This window comes from Bombina bombina, chromosome 1 (genome assembly GCF_027579735.1).
Source record: "Bombina bombina isolate aBomBom1 chromosome 1, aBomBom1.pri, whole genome shotgun sequence".
Lineage (NCBI taxonomy): Eukaryota > Metazoa > Chordata > Amphibia > Anura > Bombinatoridae > Bombina > Bombina bombina.
In genome coordinates, this window is record NC_069499.1 from 471889977 (window position 1) to 471909046 (window position 19070).

General features: G+C 38.9%; 1 protein-coding gene across 1 annotated transcript in view; it reads right to left on the reverse strand.

Moving 5' to 3' along the window:
• The window catches only part of PDE11A (phosphodiesterase 11A), a 1463629-nt gene that overhangs the window by 465350 nt on the left and 979209 nt on the right, over positions 1-19070 (reverse strand). The window contains exon 9 of the mRNA XM_053698495.1: positions 12153-12245. Coding sequence (XP_053554470.1) covers positions 12153-12245 — 93 coding nt within the window. The remainder of the gene's footprint in view (positions 1-12152; positions 12246-19070) is intronic.

Sequence of the window (19070 nt, forward strand, 5' to 3'; positions counted from 1 at the left end):
TCTTGAAAGAAAGGAGTCTACTCTGAATAATATGTGATATCATTGTATAAACATATCAACCTTAGTTAATACAAATGAGCTTTTGTTCATTGTGAGTGAGTGTTGGATATAAACAAAAATTGGTCTTGTGTAAAAAATATTGTGAAACAAGGGGAAAAGGGTTTGAAGTGTACCATTATTATGGCTGTGATAGTGTTTACATATTAGTGGTTTTATTAAAAAATATGATAATTAAGAGTGCCTTGGTTATAAAAAGAGATTTTTTTAAATTATTATAGATAATGAATTTAATTTGTTGGTAACGGGTTTTATGTAATCGTAATATCTAGTTCGATATGTATCTAATATAAATTATTGAAGGTGACCAATTCAATTTGTTTGTAACAAAAATATTTATAATATTAATTTCAAGTTGTAGATGTATCTAGTATAACAAGGATGTAGCTAAATACTCATCCCAATAGTTCCATATATTTCAACAAAGATCATAGTGGTTTGGTATGCTTGTATTTATTTTTGAAAGAATGTTTATTTACTTATAGGTATGTAAAGTAATTATTGTGTTCATTCAGTCCTTCTGGTTGAACTGAGTTCATTAAAAAGATCCATCTACTTTCATGTTGTAGAAGATTTTTAGATAAATCCCCTCCTCTTATACCCAAACTGATCTTTTGAATTCCTGCACAAGTAAGTGAGGTGTTTTTCCCTTTATGGTACTTTAGAAAATGATAGGCCACTGACGTAAGATTTTTCTTGTCATGTAGGTCTTTTTCCGCGTTTTTTATATTGCGAAGATGTTCTTGTAGGCGGGTTCGCAATTTGCGTGTCGTCATGCCTATATATATTTTTGGGCATCCACATTTAAGCATATAAATTACTCCTAATGAGTTACAACTGATATATGTCTTTATGTCATGAGATTTACCGAATCTATCTTTTATTCTGTGAGTTTTTTTCATATGTTTACAACTACTGCATGTACCACAAGGGTATGAGCCTTGTACAGTAGTTTTCTTGATAGTTTTCCTTTTTTCCACAAAATGGCTTGGACTTATCATATCTTTCAGATTTTTGCTTCTTCTGTAGCTTACATCAACTCTATTGCCTAGATGTTGTTTTAGTACAGTATCTGATAGTAAGATTTTCCAATGTTTGTTTATCACATCAATGACTTGTTTACTATTAGAGTTGTATGTCATAATAAGCCTTGTTTTGCCATCAGATTTTTTGCTTTTTGATTGTAATAATTCTTTTCTATTAGTTGAACGGGCTCTTTTTTTGGCCTTTCTAATAGATGTTTTACTGTACCCTCGTGTTTGTAGTCTTTCCTACAATTCTTGTGCTCTTTTATTAAACAGAGATTCTTCTGAGCAGTTTCTTTTAGTTCTCAGGAACTCTCCAATTGGAAGTGATTTGATGGTATTTGGTGCATGATCACTTGTGCTAAATAGTAGTGTATTTGTTGCTGTGGATTTTCTGTATAGATCTGTCCCTATCTGGCCATTAGGTTTCTTGAATATTAACAAATCCAAGAAGGGCACTTCTTTTTGGCTTTTATGATATGTTAGTTTTATATTAAGTTGATTGATGTTTAGTTCTGTTAGGAACTCGTCAAGTTTCTCTTTAGTGCCTTCCCAGATGAATAGAATGTCATCTATATTTCTAAGCCAACAGGGGATGAATTTAGTATACATATCATATTTGTCAGAAAATACCGTTGTTTGCTCCCACCAACCTAGGAATAAATTCGCATAGGTTGGTGCGCATGCTGTACCCATTGCTGTTCCTTGGGTTTGAAGGTAGTACCGATTGTTGAACACAAAAAAGTTTTTAGTTAGTACAAATTCAAGTAGTTTCAGAATGAACTCATTGTGATTTAGATTTTCTTCTGCAGACATATCTAAGTAGTATTTAACTGCTTGGAGGCCAAGTTTATGGCTTATGCTGGTATATAAAGCCTCTACATCGGCTGTCACTAGCCATGTGTTGTCATTTAACCAGATATCCTGTAGCTGTTGCAAAACTTTTGTGGTGTCTCTGATGTATGAGGGAATTTGTGTCAAAAACTCTCTAAGTCTACTGTCCACATATTTACTGGCTTTTTCAGTTAGATTGTCTATTCCCGATACAATCGGGCGTCCTGGTGGATGTTCTTTATTTTTGTGTATTTTGGGTATACAGTAAAACGTCGAGATCTTGGGCATACCAACCGTTAGAAATTTCTTTTCCTTTGCAGTAATGACACCATTTACTCTCGCATTCATTATTAGACTTGAATACTTCTCTTTGAACTGTTCTAGTGGACAGTTCCAGAGTTTTTTGTAACAGGTGGTATTTTTTAATTGTTTTTCCACTTCTTGCATATACATTTCATTAGGCCAGATGACTATATTCCCACCTTTGTCTGCTTGGCGAATTACCACATCGTCCCAGTCTTTAATTTCAGCTAAGGCTTGTTTTTCCTTTTTGGATAAATTTGTCTTGGTAGGGTGTATTTTTAATTCTGCAATTTCAGTGCATACCACTTCATTAAAGATCTGTATACAAGGTGCATTCGATGATTTTGGTAGATAATTGGATTTGTGATTCAGTTGTTTACACCAGTTACTAGACATTGTGGATTCATTTTCAGACAGTAGGTCTTCAAGATCTTGTAAGGTCTCTCTCTCCTCAGTTGTTAAGTTACTTAGATTCTGATTATCTACTGAATTGTTAGTTTGATTGAATTGTTTCTTGAGCTTTAATACATAGTTTAATAAAAGTTATGTTTTAAATTCAATCCATATGAGCCGCCATCTTGTAACTCAGACAAAATTCCAGATTAGGGAATTAGAGTGCTAACCAAGTGTACATTTTTTTGGAGATTTTTTTCCCCAAATTTTGTTCTAAAACTGCACAGCACAAGCTAAAATCCTGTTCATTAGGAACGCAGCTGTCAAATCAGTATACTCCCCTAAGGATATAGGAGATACCTTTAAGAACTATTATCACTCTCTTTATAACATAGAGGAAGGACTGAGCAGCCCTTCACCTACCCTGACAGATATCAGATTGTTTCTAAACCCACTTCATCTACTTTCCCTCACACCAGATAGCTTCCCCATACTACCCAACCCCATAACATTAGAGGAAGTTCAAAAACCGATCCAAAATACGAAGTTAGGTAAATCCCCAGGTCCAGACGGCTACACAGCTCATTTCTATGAAACCTCTCAACCTCTAGTGGCCCCGGTATTATGTAGACTATTTAGAGAAGTAATGCATAAGGGTGCCATTACTAGGGAATACCTAGAGGCTACAATCACCATAATCTTAAAACTAGGAAACCCTGCCGATCTATGCAGCAGTTACTGACCTATATCCCTGCTCAATCTGGACACAAAACTATATTCTAAAATCCTGGCAGATAGACTCTCAAGAATTATCACCTCATGGATCCACCCAGACCAGGTAGGATTTATGCCACAGAAAAAAGGCCCAGGTGCCACTAGACGAATCCTTAATATCCTCTCGATTATGTCCGGTAGGAAGGTCTCATTTCTTGATCTGTCTCTTGACGCTGAGAAGGCCTTCGACAGAGTGAGATGGGAGTACCTCTGGACCACTATGGGAGCCTTTAACTTCCCAGACACCTATATTCAAGCAGTGCAAGGCCTCTATACCACCCCCTCAGCTAGGGTGAAGGGAGTGGGCTTCAGATCAGATCCTTTTCACACCAATGGCACTAAGTAGGGCTGCCCACTCTTGCCCCTTCTCTTCGCACTGGCGATTGAAACTTTAGCCAGGCGATCAGACTTAACCCCCAAATTACTGGAGCACAACTGACAACGTCATCCCATAGCATTTCCCTATATGCAGATGACATAACTCTCTTCCTCACTTCACCGACTATTTCTCTTCCTGCTATATTCAAACTCCTCCATAGTTTTGGCCAACTATCCTATTATAAACTGAACATCAATAAAACTGAAGCCTTGCACTTAAACATCCCTACTTAGGAGCTAGCTTCCTTACAAAAAATTCATAAATTTGAATGGAACCCTTACACTATCAAAATTTTAGGCACCCTTTTAAGCCCTTATCCAGAAACCACAATTACTAAAAATTACACAGACAGGCTAATAGAATTCCGGAACCTCCTTTTAACATGGGAATTTAAGGAAATTTAGTGGACAGGGAGAATAGCGGCAATAAAGAAGTCCTTCATACCCATGCTTACCTATCTGTTCAGGTGCATCCCATATAACATCCCAAGGCCCATATTAAACAAACTACAAAGTATCGTCACCACTTATGTATGGAAGGATCACAGGCCTAGAACCTCTAGATCCACATTACAGAGGCCAATCTCACAAGGAGGCTTAGCACTCCCCAAAATTATACTATACTGCAGCTCGGTAATCACATTTAATTAGTTGGAACATTACAGACGATCATCCCCATTGGTTTGACACTGTAGCATCAGTGTTGCCATCAGGACTTATCTTTCCGACTTGCTATGGATTCCCTACCACTACAAGGAAAGATTAGCTAACACGTCGCCAATACTGTTAGATTCCCCTTAAATTTTGGAACCAAACAAGACACAACTCAGACTTAGCTCCTCACCCTTCCCCAGTACTATCTCTGACCAGTGCCCTTTACTGTTTACCGGATTCTCTTGTTGGATCTTGGTGGAATCTCCCACCCACCTTGGTCGCAGATTTCTATGACCATGGTCAGTGCATTTCACACTCTCAGTGTGTGTAACTGGATTTTGTATCTACGGGTAAGTATATCTTTAATTTTAAGTCCACATTGACTTCCCAGGTTATGTGTTAACACCCCACCCACTGCTTGCCTTCACTCCCTCTGTACCAATTCCAAATTTGCCCTATGTGGGCGGCTTCATAGTAGAGTAAGATGCTGGTTACACCTAATCTTCTTGGTTATTTCTGTCTATCTGATAAAGATATATCCATCCTAGGTTGGGTATTACCCTATATGAATTTGTTGATCATAGCTTGTGTGGTGACATAGCTTAAAGATTTTATCCCTAGAATTAAAACACCAGGCCTTTTTCCATACAAGAAATCCCTTCCACCCCAGTGCACCTTTATATTCTAGACAAGGAGTTTGATCCACTCCCATATAGCCTTTGAATGGCATATGATAGACCACTCCCTATTGAATTGTGCATAAAATTGGAACACCAAATTAGTTTCACTCTCTTCTCTTCCCCCCACTGCTGCTGAAGATGGCTGATTTTGGACAAAGAGAGAAAACATACATTAGAGAATTTGGCTATTATACGTATTATACCTTATCGTCTGGAATATGTGACTGTTTTGTTGTAAAATATATATGTATATATACCTGTAAATACCTGTAAATATTCATCCAATTACAACACACACACAAACATACATACATATATATATATATATATATATATATATATATGTATATATATATATATATATATATATATTAATTAAGAAAGTTCAGAGGGGAAGCAACTGCTACTTATAAATTTGAGCTTGTACTAGGATACAGTGGACCTTATACTACATGTCCTGTATCCAATAGAGAAACAAAGTGGTGCAGACCCTTAAAGATAAATGTAATGGGTTAAATTAGAATAGAACAACCTGAAAAGTAATTCAGGTTTAAAAAGACAGGGAATTTAGCACTCTTTTAAAGAACAAAATTAAAAGCTCACTAGTGTGGAGGATGCAAAACTGAGTTAATCGTGGAAACAGCAGACCTTTTCACCAAAAGGTACTGTAGCACAATATAGGATATCACGAATAGTTATGTACAAGATCAAATACTAAGATAGTGATAAACCATGCAATTAATAAAGTTCAAATACAGTAAAATACACAGTAGAAACCTGACCGGTCAGGGATAGAACGATGGCATAATGGTGACACAAACTTCTGCTGCATACAGTGTGGGCATAGCAAGGCAGAGGATATCCATAAGTATAAGCAGAAAGACAAACATAGCAAGGAAAGCTTGTCAAGCAGTCATCGACCTTTTCTGTCAAAGTATGGAACCTTAGTCATCCGGTATGCAAGAAGAACCCTCTCGACAGGGAGAACTTCCCCGCACTGTATGGCATGTTTATTGAATAGCCACTGCTCAATAGACCTTACAGAATACTGCTGGACTCTGCAATTCATGGTCACTTTGTTGCTTTTATGCTATGTTATTCTTGCTTACTTACATGCACTAACCACTTTTTGATTACGCTCTCTCTTTGTACATATTTAGGAGGTTTTTCTTTCAAGACTGCTTAGATCCCGATTTAAATACCTGCCCAGCAAGTCTACCTCTGTACTGGAGGTGCTGTGTGCAGCTGGGTGTAGCAAGTCTAAAAGGTTCTCCTGCTACATATACGCTAATAATATGTACCTATGATCTATGCTGCATTACCTTATCTGCTACCTGGAGGAGACCTTAATTTCCCTCTTTGACCCCAGGGGCTACCTGCTGTGCTCCTTACCCATTTTTTGACATACTGGGGCCTATTGGACTGCAAGGGTTAGAGGGTCAGCCAGGCCTCCTGCAATTACTATAATCGAAGACGGAGAATCAACAATCCTCAAGAGGTGCGCTGGTGTACAATCCACAGTCCTCGGTTCCGGTATGATGAATTCACGGCTGCACTCTCCAAAGGTATGGAATCCTGGCTGCACTGATAGAATAGAAAAAGAGAGGCGCCAACACATAAAACAGTATCATAGATCTGATGAGATGGATTGAATGTGAGCCCCCCCCAAATGAGAGTTTATACTCACAAGAAAAGCGGCACTACCAGTGTGCCTTAAACCGCAGATCGGGACTGTTTAGAGTCGCCCGACAGACACCCCCAGGCAGATCTATGTCACCGCAGGACCTCCAATCAGCTACAAGCAATGCCGCTCTGTGGAAAATCTCCTGAATCAGCTGTAGTATGCGGCGGTGGGGGTTGTAGGCAGTAGACAGGGAGCTCTTCTTAATAGCGGTCCGTAGGGAGGGACCTACGGACCGCTATTAAGAAGAGCACCCTGTATCAGATCTACGATACTGTTTTATGTGTTGGCGCCTCTCTTTTTCTATTCTATCTCCTGCAATTACAACTTGTACATGGTAGCAGAAGTTTGTGTCACCATTATGCCATCGTTCTATCCCTGACCGGTCAGGTTTCTACTGTGTATTTTACTGTATTTGAACTTTATTTATTGCACGGTTTATCACTATCTTAGTATTTGATATTGTACATAACTATTCTTGATATATATATATATATATATATATATATATATATATATATATGTGTGTGTGTGTGTTATTTTTTTTTTTCAAATAATGGAGAACCTTTATAGTGTTTATTTTACTTAACTTAGCTGTAATTGTTTTAGTGTTTTTTTTTACCACATAATTATAATTAGTATTATAATGAAAAATCCATCACCACTAATAACCACAGCTTGCACTTCCAAAAAATAATTAGGGGGGGTTATGGGAATTTGTATAGTTTGAAAAAGCCAGGTATAGGAATTTAGGTAATATTGACATTTGTATCACAGATATTTGATCTAGTCATGATAGTGATTTATTTTGCCAATTTGCTAATTCTGTTTTAACATTATTTAATACAGCTTTGTCATTTTTTAGTTAATCAACTGACAAAATGTATGTAAGGGCCATGTCTAACTAGAAAACAACATATTAAAAATATGTCCAGTAGCTGAATGTTCAAATCCTCTCATACTCTGGAACTGAAATAGTTATGACCTAAGGTTTATCTGCAAAAAATATGCCTTCTACAACAAAAAGATGTTGAAAATCTGATGAACAGTTCCCTTTATGTCTTACTTCACACACAAAAATCTCACTAATGGTCGATTAGATAGACTTTAGTAAAGCAACAGTTTTTTGTTCCCTAAATAGATCATTAGGATTAAGTCAAGGAATGAGATCATATTTCAAGGAAGACATTTTTATAATGATCACCCGTCATGATATAAAGCATCTCTTATGAAGTTAAAAGACAGTTTGTAAAATCCACAAAATTGCTTCTTCTCAATACAAGTTCAGTTTGGTAACAGGTTTTGTGTGATTTCAGCTATTATCTTGGGTAAATGAAACATGACATAAGACAGTAGGGTTCCAAAATACTAATCCTTTCATTACTTTATATCCTGAGCCCTCTGTGATATGAAGGGCAAAACTGTGTGCCTGTAATAATTGGTATGGATATTTTACCATGCTTTCTTGATTTAATATATACATTGGAAAGATTGCCTATGTATACACAATCTGCCTGTTCATGATGAATGAGGAAATAAAATATTGTTCATTGTGGCCTTTGCAGTGTTTTTAATGGAATCAGAGAATATACAAAATTCAACAAACTAGAGCTTACGTGTGCAAGCTTGAATAAACCCTTATGAATGTGTGCTTGTAGCATTAAATAATACAAAGGTTCCTGTTTAATAAAATGAGAATATAGGTGTGGCATATATAGCATGACAGGAACAAAGAAATTTCACTTGCCATCCTTAAAACTTATCTTTTATTTGTAGAATTACAGAATTAAAACAGTCATGAAGAACTGGCCTCCGGACTGAGGAGAAAATTGGATTGTCATCACACAATATTTATGGGCAATCCAGTTTTCTTCTACATCGCAAGTTTTTTACATACAAGTGGTGACTAAAGATTGTTATGAAAGCTTAAAGTGTCTGTTATCTCCTGAAAGTTGATTGAGGGTTACATTTAAGCAGCTCTCATTCTATTGGCTAATTCGAAGTGTGGTTTTAGACTGCAACGCTCGCTTTTTAGCCTCACCGCAAAATTCGTAATACCGGCGCTATTGGAATCCCATGAAAAAACGTAATTTTTACGAGTGCGGGACTGACGTTGCGTTACAGGCTAAAAGGCTTGCGGTCATAATCATAATCCTAGTACAATGTGAATCCATACAGTCTTTATACTGTCCATTGCTTGAAAAGACCTAGCCCACACTATGGCCAATGATCTAAAGTGCTCTGCTCTGGTGCGATAATCTAAGATGTCTAGTCAGTACTGCAAGGTCTCTCAAACAATTTTATAAAGGCAAATTTGAGATGTTTATCTAGCTATGCAGGGTTCTGGTTGTGAAGGAGAGAGAACTACTTTGCAATATAATGCTCAAAAAAAGCACCCAAAATGTTGGTAAGATTTCTAGCCATTAGGTCCTAAAAATGCAAACAATGTTTAGATTTTCTATGTGTAACCTGATAAATAAGTATATAAGGCCCCCATATAAGCAATTAGCAAATAGTTACCTTTAATTGCCTCCAGGGCTGTGTACTGACAGAATACACTGTATTCTATTTTCAGTCACATAGGGAGCGATTTATCAAGCTCATGCGGACAGGGGCGCAAATACACGCCCCTGTCCACTGCAGTTCACCTCTGGAGGGCTGAATTCTCCTGGTGGAATTCAGCATTGCACATGAGTGCTATTTTGCGATCATGTGCAATCCCGCGCACAGTCAATCACTATCGGGCAGGAGCTGTCAATCTCTCCGGTTGGACTAGACTGCGGAGATTGAAATTCACCACCTAAGAGGTGGCGAAAGGGTAGGGAAGCAGTGGTCTTATGACTGCTGCTTGTTAAATACGGCATACAGCCTGCCGAAAGGACTTGATAAATCGTCCCCTTAGTGTTGACAGCTTGGCCCATAAAGATCACCCTACTGAGAAGAGTGAATTGTACCTTGCAGCTGGTTTTAGCAGTTGTAGTTAATAATCAGTTGTCCCAAAGTCTGACTTTTTAGGCAGGGGTTTGATCAATATGTAAATATGAAACATAGAAATATAGGAACAACAGAAAAAAAAAACCATGTGGCTTTCATAACTCTCATTCTCCCACTACTCTCTCTCTTTCCTTCCCATTCCTGCGGAAACATATGTTATGATAAATCTGCAAGGACAATATTTCAGTTTTTTTGTAAACAGCATTTCCATTATGAAGCTATTCAGTATGATTCCTTTCAAGGCACTTTTTTAGTGCTAAAATGTAAGTAAATCACCCCTAGTGACTATACAGTTATAAACATCTTATTCATTGGAAAATTACTACTTTTAGTTAGTAATAGCTGCATTTTAGATAATAAGGATAGTTACACCATCATAATTTCAGTATAAAGATATAAAATATGTAAAAAAAATATTAACTATAATAGAACATTATTTAATTCAGTAACACTGATATTTTTTGGTTTTAATGACAAAGCTAGTGATTGGTATTGTGAAACAATTACGGCCTTGATCACATACTTGGCGACGTGCGAAAAAACTGCCAAAATTTTCTCTAATCGAACGATCACACACCCGGTGCAGCAGACAAGTAACGTGCGTTGATTTTTGATGGCGTGCACATTTTTTACTCCCATAAACTAACATAGAACTGGAGTCGACAGTCGGTATCACAAAGGCAGTGCATGGATTTACGCATGCAGAATACATGTATTTTACTCCATTTTCATCTCGCAACACATATGCAGGGGCAGCAACCCTTGCGCACAGTAAAAAAGCAGCATAACTCCCTGGAAGCCTTGCACAATATCAACCCCTAAACCACCATCCCGCCACATCACAATTACTAATACATTTCTATCTGACTGTCTTTATGCCGGCTTAGGGACATGCTAGCATGTGGGGTTCATAGCTGTGGCAATATTCGCATGTAGTCTGCTTGGCATTCGTATTGATCTACTTTGGTTTTATTGTAAAGGGATAGGTAGACTAAGGGGTTGTTTTTTTATCAATAAAGCGATACTTTTTTGTATTGTGCTGCCGTGTCCTACTTTACTAAGTGTATAATATTGTGATATTACTTACTCTCCCTTCTTTAAGTGCATTTGACTTAATTTTTGGGTCTGTAGCACATATATCATCGCTCAAGCCATAGATTTTGACCGCGTGCACCCTAACACATAGAATCTAATTAAACTATTAACCCCTAAACCGCCATCCCCCCACATCGCAAAGTACCTAATTAAACAACCCCGAGACCGCAAACCCCCCACAACGCAAAGTACCTAATTAAACTATTAACCCCTAAACCACCATCCCCCAACACGCAAAGTATTAAATTAATAACTAAACCCCCTAACCTAAGACCCCCTTACTTAACCCCAATAAAAATACTCTTAAATACAATTAAAAATATAATACCTTAAAAATTACAAAAAATTACAAAAAATAAAATTCCTAAATTACAAAAAAAATTACAGAAAATAAAAAAACTAGCATTACTAAAAATAATATATATATATATACCAAAACATTTAAAAAAAACTACCATAACAAAAAAACCACTAAATTTACAAGTAAAAAAAAGCTACTATTACAAAAAATAACTAAATTATCCAAAATAAAACAATTATTCCTATTCTAATCCCCCCTAAAAACAAAGAAACACCCCAAAAAAAACCTAATCTAAAACTAAACTACCAATAGCTCTTAAAAGGGCCTTTTGCAGGACATTGCCCCAAAACTAACAGCTCTTGTACATTACCAAACCCATCAATTACCCCCTAACATAACAACCCCACACCCTGTGTTGTTATGATGGTTATCGTGAGCACAACAAAAGATTAATACCAGCACTGCAAACATTGACTGTTTGTGTTTGATATCCCTTTAAGTAAATGTAATCATTTATCTGTGACAATTATAGCAATAACTATAGGTCATTTCTTTGCTTCACAGAAAAACATCAAAAACCTATTGTTAAATTGCCTATGAGACACTGATTAATAAAAAGGTTGAAAATATGAATTGTAAAAAAATGTATACTATTTCAGGGAAGATATTAATATAATAATATTATAAAAGTACAGGTGAATTTATTCAGACATTTTTAAAATGTTCTACACATTTGAATATAAACTGTAAGTAAATGGTTGATTGCCCAATGAAACACAAAAACATAGATGTTAATAGCAAAAAATAAACTTGGCACAAATAACTGGTGTTTACTACATATTAAATCAGATACTGTACAGCCTTAAATGTATATAGAACATGTATAAATTCCAGAACGGTTCCATTAATACACAAATCTAGCAGTGAATTAAACAACCAATACACTTAATATAGATAAGGATACCTTTTCTTTATTTACTCACATCTAGAGCCACAGATTGCTTTGCCCACGACTTCTTCACTTGGTCATACATTATTGTGTTGTTAATTCCAAGGCCACAAAAAATAACAAAGGCCTAAAAAAAAAACCCAGTCATTTCATTAGGTTCATTAAAATGTATAAATTCAGTAGTTAAAATAAAAACTATATGCTATACATATCATACCAATAATTGTCTTTCACACAAAGTAATAAACTTCATTAATCTGTTTAAAATCTACAAAAATACCTGCTGCCATGCTAAGATGGTAATGTACTGCTGGCTAATGATGATGTAAGAGCCAAACTGAGCCGCCCAATTGTGGCATTGCACACCCTGTACAAAGAGGTTGTTAAGTTGTTGTTGAACATGTGTTTGCATTCATTAATGCTAGCTTACATGTGTGTCGGTCTATGTGTTTGTAGGAATATATCTATGTATGTGTTTCTTTAAATAAGTGTCATCATTTTGAAGTGTTTTTATTTATAGGGGCCGGCCTAAATTGGTTTCTCTTATGTGATGGATATATATGTATGTGGGTTTCTATGTATGTGTATCAACCTGTGTTTGTATAATCAATTCTGTTTGTTGGTATGTTTGCATATATATGGCTCAGCTTATGTGTGCATACATTTATGTGCGATTGTGTATGCATGTTTGGGTGTTGCATATTACATGTGTCATTTTGTGTATATGTTTAGCATTGTTAGTGTGTGTTTGTGAATGTCAGAGTATATATATTTGTGTGATTGAAAATCTTTTCATGCACTTTTGTAAGAGACTTAGGGGCACATTTTGTATTTTCTGTAAGGACAAGGTTTCCAACCAGCGAACCTGCCTACCCAGTATCACGATAGCAAGACAGCAATGGCTGTCTGAAATTTATAATTGTGCCAAAAATACTTAATATTAAAGGGAACCACAACACCTGCTTGAAATATTTTAAACCAACTTTTTCTAATTATGCAAAATATACTGACTTTAATTCTGTATGCAGTTTTAATCTTACTGCATTATTTTGTAGGTAAAAGCTTTATCATTTAAACATTGCTCTGCAGCCTTGTACTTGCAAAGTAAGCTGCTATATTGCAACGCACGTTCCACAACAGTGGGTCACGTGATGCACACGGCACCTTCTATTTCTAAAGGAAGCAGATTGAGCCCTGCAGTGTCTTAGAAGAACGCTTCAGGCAGACAGGCACTGTTATGTTTATAAATAGCACACGCAGGGAAGGAAGGGGGAGGAGAAGAATGCACAGGGGGAGGAGAGGAATGCACAGAGGGAAGAAAGTCTCCGGAGTAAGTATGTAATGTAGATGAATGCAAATGTCTTGTTACAATTTTATATGCAGAGTGTTTGATTTATTTCCTCCCTCTCCTCCCCCTCACAATTCCTTCCCTGCTCGTGCTATTTTTAAACATAACAGTGCCTGTCTGCCTGAAGCCGTTCTTCTTAGACACTGCAGATCTCAATCTGCTTCCTCAACTTTAGCAATAGAAGGTGCCGTGTGTATCACGTGACCCACTGTTGTGGAACCAACTTTGCAATATGGCAGCTTACTTTGCAGGTACAAGGCTGAAGAGCAACGTTTAAATGATAAAGCTTTTATCTACAACAGAATGCAGTAAGATGAAAATACTGCATACAGAATAGTTTGTTAGTTTATTTTGTACAATTAAAAAAAGTTAGTTTAAAACATGTCAAGCAGGTGTTGTGGTTCCCTTTAACTATTTACCCATGCTACACTTTAGCAATAAAATCTATTCCGGCAGATCTCTATAAACTGTAGCTAATCACCATGATTAAACACCTTATCCTGGATACAGTTCCTCTGGTTATCCTCAGGTTTAACAAAAAAAAGAAAAGAAAAAACTATTTTAATGCACTTTCTGATTGGCTACCAGTGTCCACCATTATCACAGCCTAAACACAGAATTCACACATACAAGTACAACCTACCCCCCCCCCCCAAGCTTAATTTAAATCTGCGTGAAGCAGTATGGAGGAAACACTATCACTGAATACCAATATCCAGTTTGCCACCTGCAAAATTTAGATCTCCGTTTATATAAAATGTAGTAATTTTTGTCTGTGGCATAAAAATGCAAACTGATTAAAAATATCACTCCAATAGAATAACAAGAGAATCATGAAAAATGATCAATTCATTTATACTGACTAATGTTGTTTAAATAGAAGAAGCACATATACAGGGCCATATTGGGCCGCTGGGATACTGGGAAAAATCCCGCTGGGCCACAGGGCCGGCAGAGGCTGGGGCCGGGCAGCTGCAGACAGTGTGTGGAGACTAGAGCAGTTCTGAGTCTGACTTGAGCCACTTGTGAGGGAGCGCAGCAGCAGAGTCGCCAGCAAGCAGCACTGCACTGAGACACTGACAGGCTCAGTCAGCCTAGTAGCCATGACTCATTCAGGTTCATTATGTAATTCTAATGTGAGCTGAGCAAAGACTGAGAAGCTATCAGCTGAGGTGGTCAGCCGCTCACCGCTCCAAATGATAGAGGCAATGGGACAGTGCCGCGCCAGCAAGCATGCATCACTTATTTGCTTGCTTTAGGCTAAGGCAACTAAACCGGTCCCCTGCACAGCCGCAATAGTCTAAGTCACTCACTGCCTGGCTGCCTGTCACTCAGTGAGGGAATAGGGCAGGGGGTGGCCCGGCTAGAACGTCAGTCATCAGTCCAGCCATCACACACAGTCACACATCGTGACATAGTCAGGAGGGAGCCTACTAGCCTAGTTGGAGCAACTTGGAGACCATGTGGAAGAGGACGGCAAGTCAGTGTCACCGGTAATACAGATCATCAACAGACACACAGACCATCCAGTGCAATAGTCTAACAAAAAGAAAACAGTCAGAAAAGGTATGTTAATTAAAAATACTGAGTTTAGGGGAAAGCATTAAGGGGCACAATTATGTACAGGTGAAACTCGAAAAAAACAGAATTTATGCTTACCTGATAAATTTCTTTCTCTTGTCATGTATCGAGTCCACGGATTCATCCTTTACTTGTGGGATATTCTCCTTCCTAACAGGAAGTGGCAAAGAGAGCACCCACAGCAGAGCTGTCTATATAGCTCCTCCCTTAGCTCCGCTCCCCCAGTCATTCGACCGAAGGCTAGGAAGAAAAAGGAGAAACTATATTGTGCAGAGGTGACTGAAGTTTTTCAAATAAAAATATACTACCTGTCTTAAACAGACAGGGCGGGCCATGGACTCGATACATCACAAGAGAAAGAAATTTATCAGATAAGCATAAATTCTGCTTTCTCTTGTAAGATGTATCAAGTCCATGGATTCATCCTTTACTTGTGGGATACCAATACCAAAGCTTTAGGACACGGATGAAGGGAAGGACAAGACAGGTACCTTAAGCGGAAGAAACCACTGCTTGTAGAACCTTTCTCCCAAAAATAGCCTCCGAAGAAGCAAAAGTAAAATTTAGAAAAAGTATGAAGCGAAGACCAAGTCACCGCCTTACAAATCTGTTCAACAGAAGCCTCATTTTTAAAAGCCCATGTGGAAGCCATTGCTCTAGTAGAATGAGCAGTAATTCTTTCAGGAGGCTGCTGTCCAGCAGTCTCATAAGCCAAATGGATGATGCTTTTCAGCCAAAAGGAAAGAGAGGTAGCCGTAGCCTTTTGACCTCTCTGTTTACCGGAATAAACAACAAACAATGAAGATGTTTGACGGAAATCCTTGGTTGCTTGCAAGTAGAATTTTAAAGCACGAACCACATCAAGATTGTGCAACAGACATTCCTTCTTTGAAGAAGGATTAGGACACAGTGAAGGAACAACAATTTCCTGATTGATATTCCTATTAGAAACAACCTTAGGAAGGAATCCAGGTTTGGTACGTAAAACCACCTTATCTGCATGGAAAACAAGATAAGGTGAGTCACACTATAAAGCAGATAACTCAGAAACTCTTCGAGCCGAAGAGATAGCTACTAAAAACAGAACTTTCCAAGATAGAAGCTTAATATGTATGGAATGCATAGGTTTAAACGGAACTCCTTGAAGAACTTTAAGAACTAATTTTAAGCTCCATGGTGGAGCAACAGGTTTGAATACAGGCTTGATTCTGACTAAAGCCTGACTAAACGCTTGAACGTCTGGAATATCTGCCAGACGCTTGTGTAAAAGAATAGACAATGCAGAAATCTGTCCTTTTAAGGAACTAGCTGATAATCCCTTCTCCAAACCTTCTTGGAGAAAGGACAATATTCTAGGAATCTTAATCTTACTCCATGAGTAACCCTTGGATTCACACCAATAAAAATATTTGCGCCAAATCTTATGATAGATCTTCCTGGTGACAGGCTTTCTAGCTTGAATCAGGGTATCGATGACCGACTCAGAGAAACCACACTTTGATAGAATCAAGCGTTCAATCTCCAAGCAGTCAGACACAGAGAAATCAGATTTGGATGCGTGAATGGACCTTGGATTAGAAGGTCCTGCCTCAATGGCAGAGTCCACTAGGTCTGCATACCAAGTCCTGCGTGGCCACGCAGGTGCTATCAGAAGCACCGAAGCTCTCTCCTGCTTGATTCTGGCAACCAGACGTGGGAGGAGAGGAAACGGTGGAAATACATAGGCCAGATTGAAGGACCAGGGTACTGCTAGAGCATCTATCAGTACCGCCTGGGGTTCCCGGGACCTGGACCCGTAACGAGGAAGTTTGGCATTCTGACGGGACGCCATCAGATCCAATTCTGGTGTGCCCCATAGCTGAGTCAGCTGGGCAAATACCTCCAAATGGAGTTCCCACTCCCCCGGATGAAAAGTCTGACGACTTAGGAAATCCGCCTCCCAGTTCTCTACCCCTGGGATATGGATTGCTGAGAGATGGCAAGAGTGATCCTCCGCCCATAGGATTATTTTGGTTACCTCCATCATCGCTAGAGAACTCCGTGTTCCTCCTTGATGATTGATATAAGCTACAGTCGTGATGTTGTCTGACTGAATTCTGATGAATTTGGCTGCAGCTAGCTGAGGCCACGCCTGAAGCACATTGAATATCGCTCACAGTTCTAGAATGTTTATCGGGAGGAGAGTTTCTTCCCGAGACCATAAGCCCTGTGCTTTCAGGGAGTTCCAGACTGCACCCCAGCCTATCAGGCTGGCATCTGTCGTTACAATGAGCCACTCTGGCCTGTGGAAACACATTCCCTGAGACAGGTGGTCCTGAGACAACCACCAGAGAAGTGAGTCTCTGGTCTCCTGGTCCAGATGCAGTTGAGGAGATAAATCTGCATAATCTCCATTCCACTGTCTGAGCATGCATAGTTGCAGTGGTCTAAGGTGTAGGCGGGCAAAAGGAACTATGTCCATTGCCGCTACCATGAGACCGATTACCTCCATACACTGAGCCACTGATGTTCGAGGAATGGAATGAAGAGCTCGGCAAGGGATTAAGAGTTTTGATTTTCTGACCTCCGTCAGAAATATTTTCATTTCTACCGAGTCTATCAGAGTCCCTAGGAAGGAAACTCTTGTGAGAGGGAATAGAGAACTCTTTTTATGTTCACCTTCCAACCGTGAGATCTCAGAAAAGCCAACACGATGTCCGTGTGAGACCTGGCTAGCTGGAAAGTCGACGCCTGAATTAAGATGTTGTCTAGATAAGGCGCCACAGCTATGCCCCGCGGTCTTAGAACCACCAAAAGGGACCCTAGCACCTTTGTGAAAATTCTGGGAGCCGTGGCCAACCCGAAGGGAAGGGCCACAAACTGGTAATGCCTGTCCAGAAAGGTGAATCTGAGGAATTGATGATGATCTCTGTGAATAGGGATGTGTAGATACGCATCCTTTAAGTCCACGGTAGTCATATATTGACCCTCCTGGAACAGAGGTAGAATAGTCCGAATAGTCTCCATCTTGAAAGATGGTACTCTGAGGAACTTGTTTAGAATTTTGAGATCCAAGATTGGTCTGAAAGTTCCCTCTTTTTTGGGAACCACAAACAGGTTTGCGTAAAACCCTAGCCCTTGTTCCACTTTTGGAACTGGGCGGATCACTCCTATGGTATGTAGGTCTTCTACAAAGCGTAAGAACGCCTCTCTCTTTGTCTGGTTTGCAGACAATTGAGAAATGTGAAACCTTGAAGTCAAGAAGATATCCCTGGGACACAATTTCTAAAGCCCAGGAATCGTGGACATCTCTTGCCCAAGCCTGAGCGAAGAGAGAGAGTCTGCCCCATACTAGATCTGGTCCCGGATCGGGGGCTACCCCTTCATGCTGTCTTAGAGGCAGCTGCAGGCTTCTTGGCCTGTTTGCCCTTGTTCCAAGCCTGGTTAGGTCTCCAGACTGACTTGGATTGGGCAAAATTCCCCTCTTGCTTTGCAGCAGGGGAATCGGAAGTGGGACCACCCTTCAGTGGGAAGTGGGACCACCCGAAAGAAACGAAAATTATTTTGTTTGGTCCTCAATTTATTTGTTTTATCCTGAGGGAGAGCATGGCCTTTCCCTCCAGTGATGTCTGAAATAATCTCTTTCAGTTCAGGGCCGAATAGGGTCTTTCCTTTGAAAGGGATGTTCAAAAGTTTAGATTTTGATGATACATCAGCAGACCAGGACTTAAGCCATAACGCCCTGCATGCTAAAATGGTAAAACCTGAATTCTTTGCCGCTAACTTAGCCAGTTGGAAAGCGGCATCTGTAATGAAAGAATTAGCCAACTTAAGAGCTTTAAGTCTATCCATAATATCCTCTAATGGAGTCTCCATCTGAAGAGCCTCTTCTAGAGCCTCGAACCAGAAAGCAGCTGCAGTAGTTACAGGAACAATGCACGCAATAGGTTGGAGAAGAAAACCTTGATGAACAAAAATTTTCTTCAGGAGACCCTCTAATTTTTTATCCATAGGATCTTTGAAAGCACAGCTGTCTTCGATAGG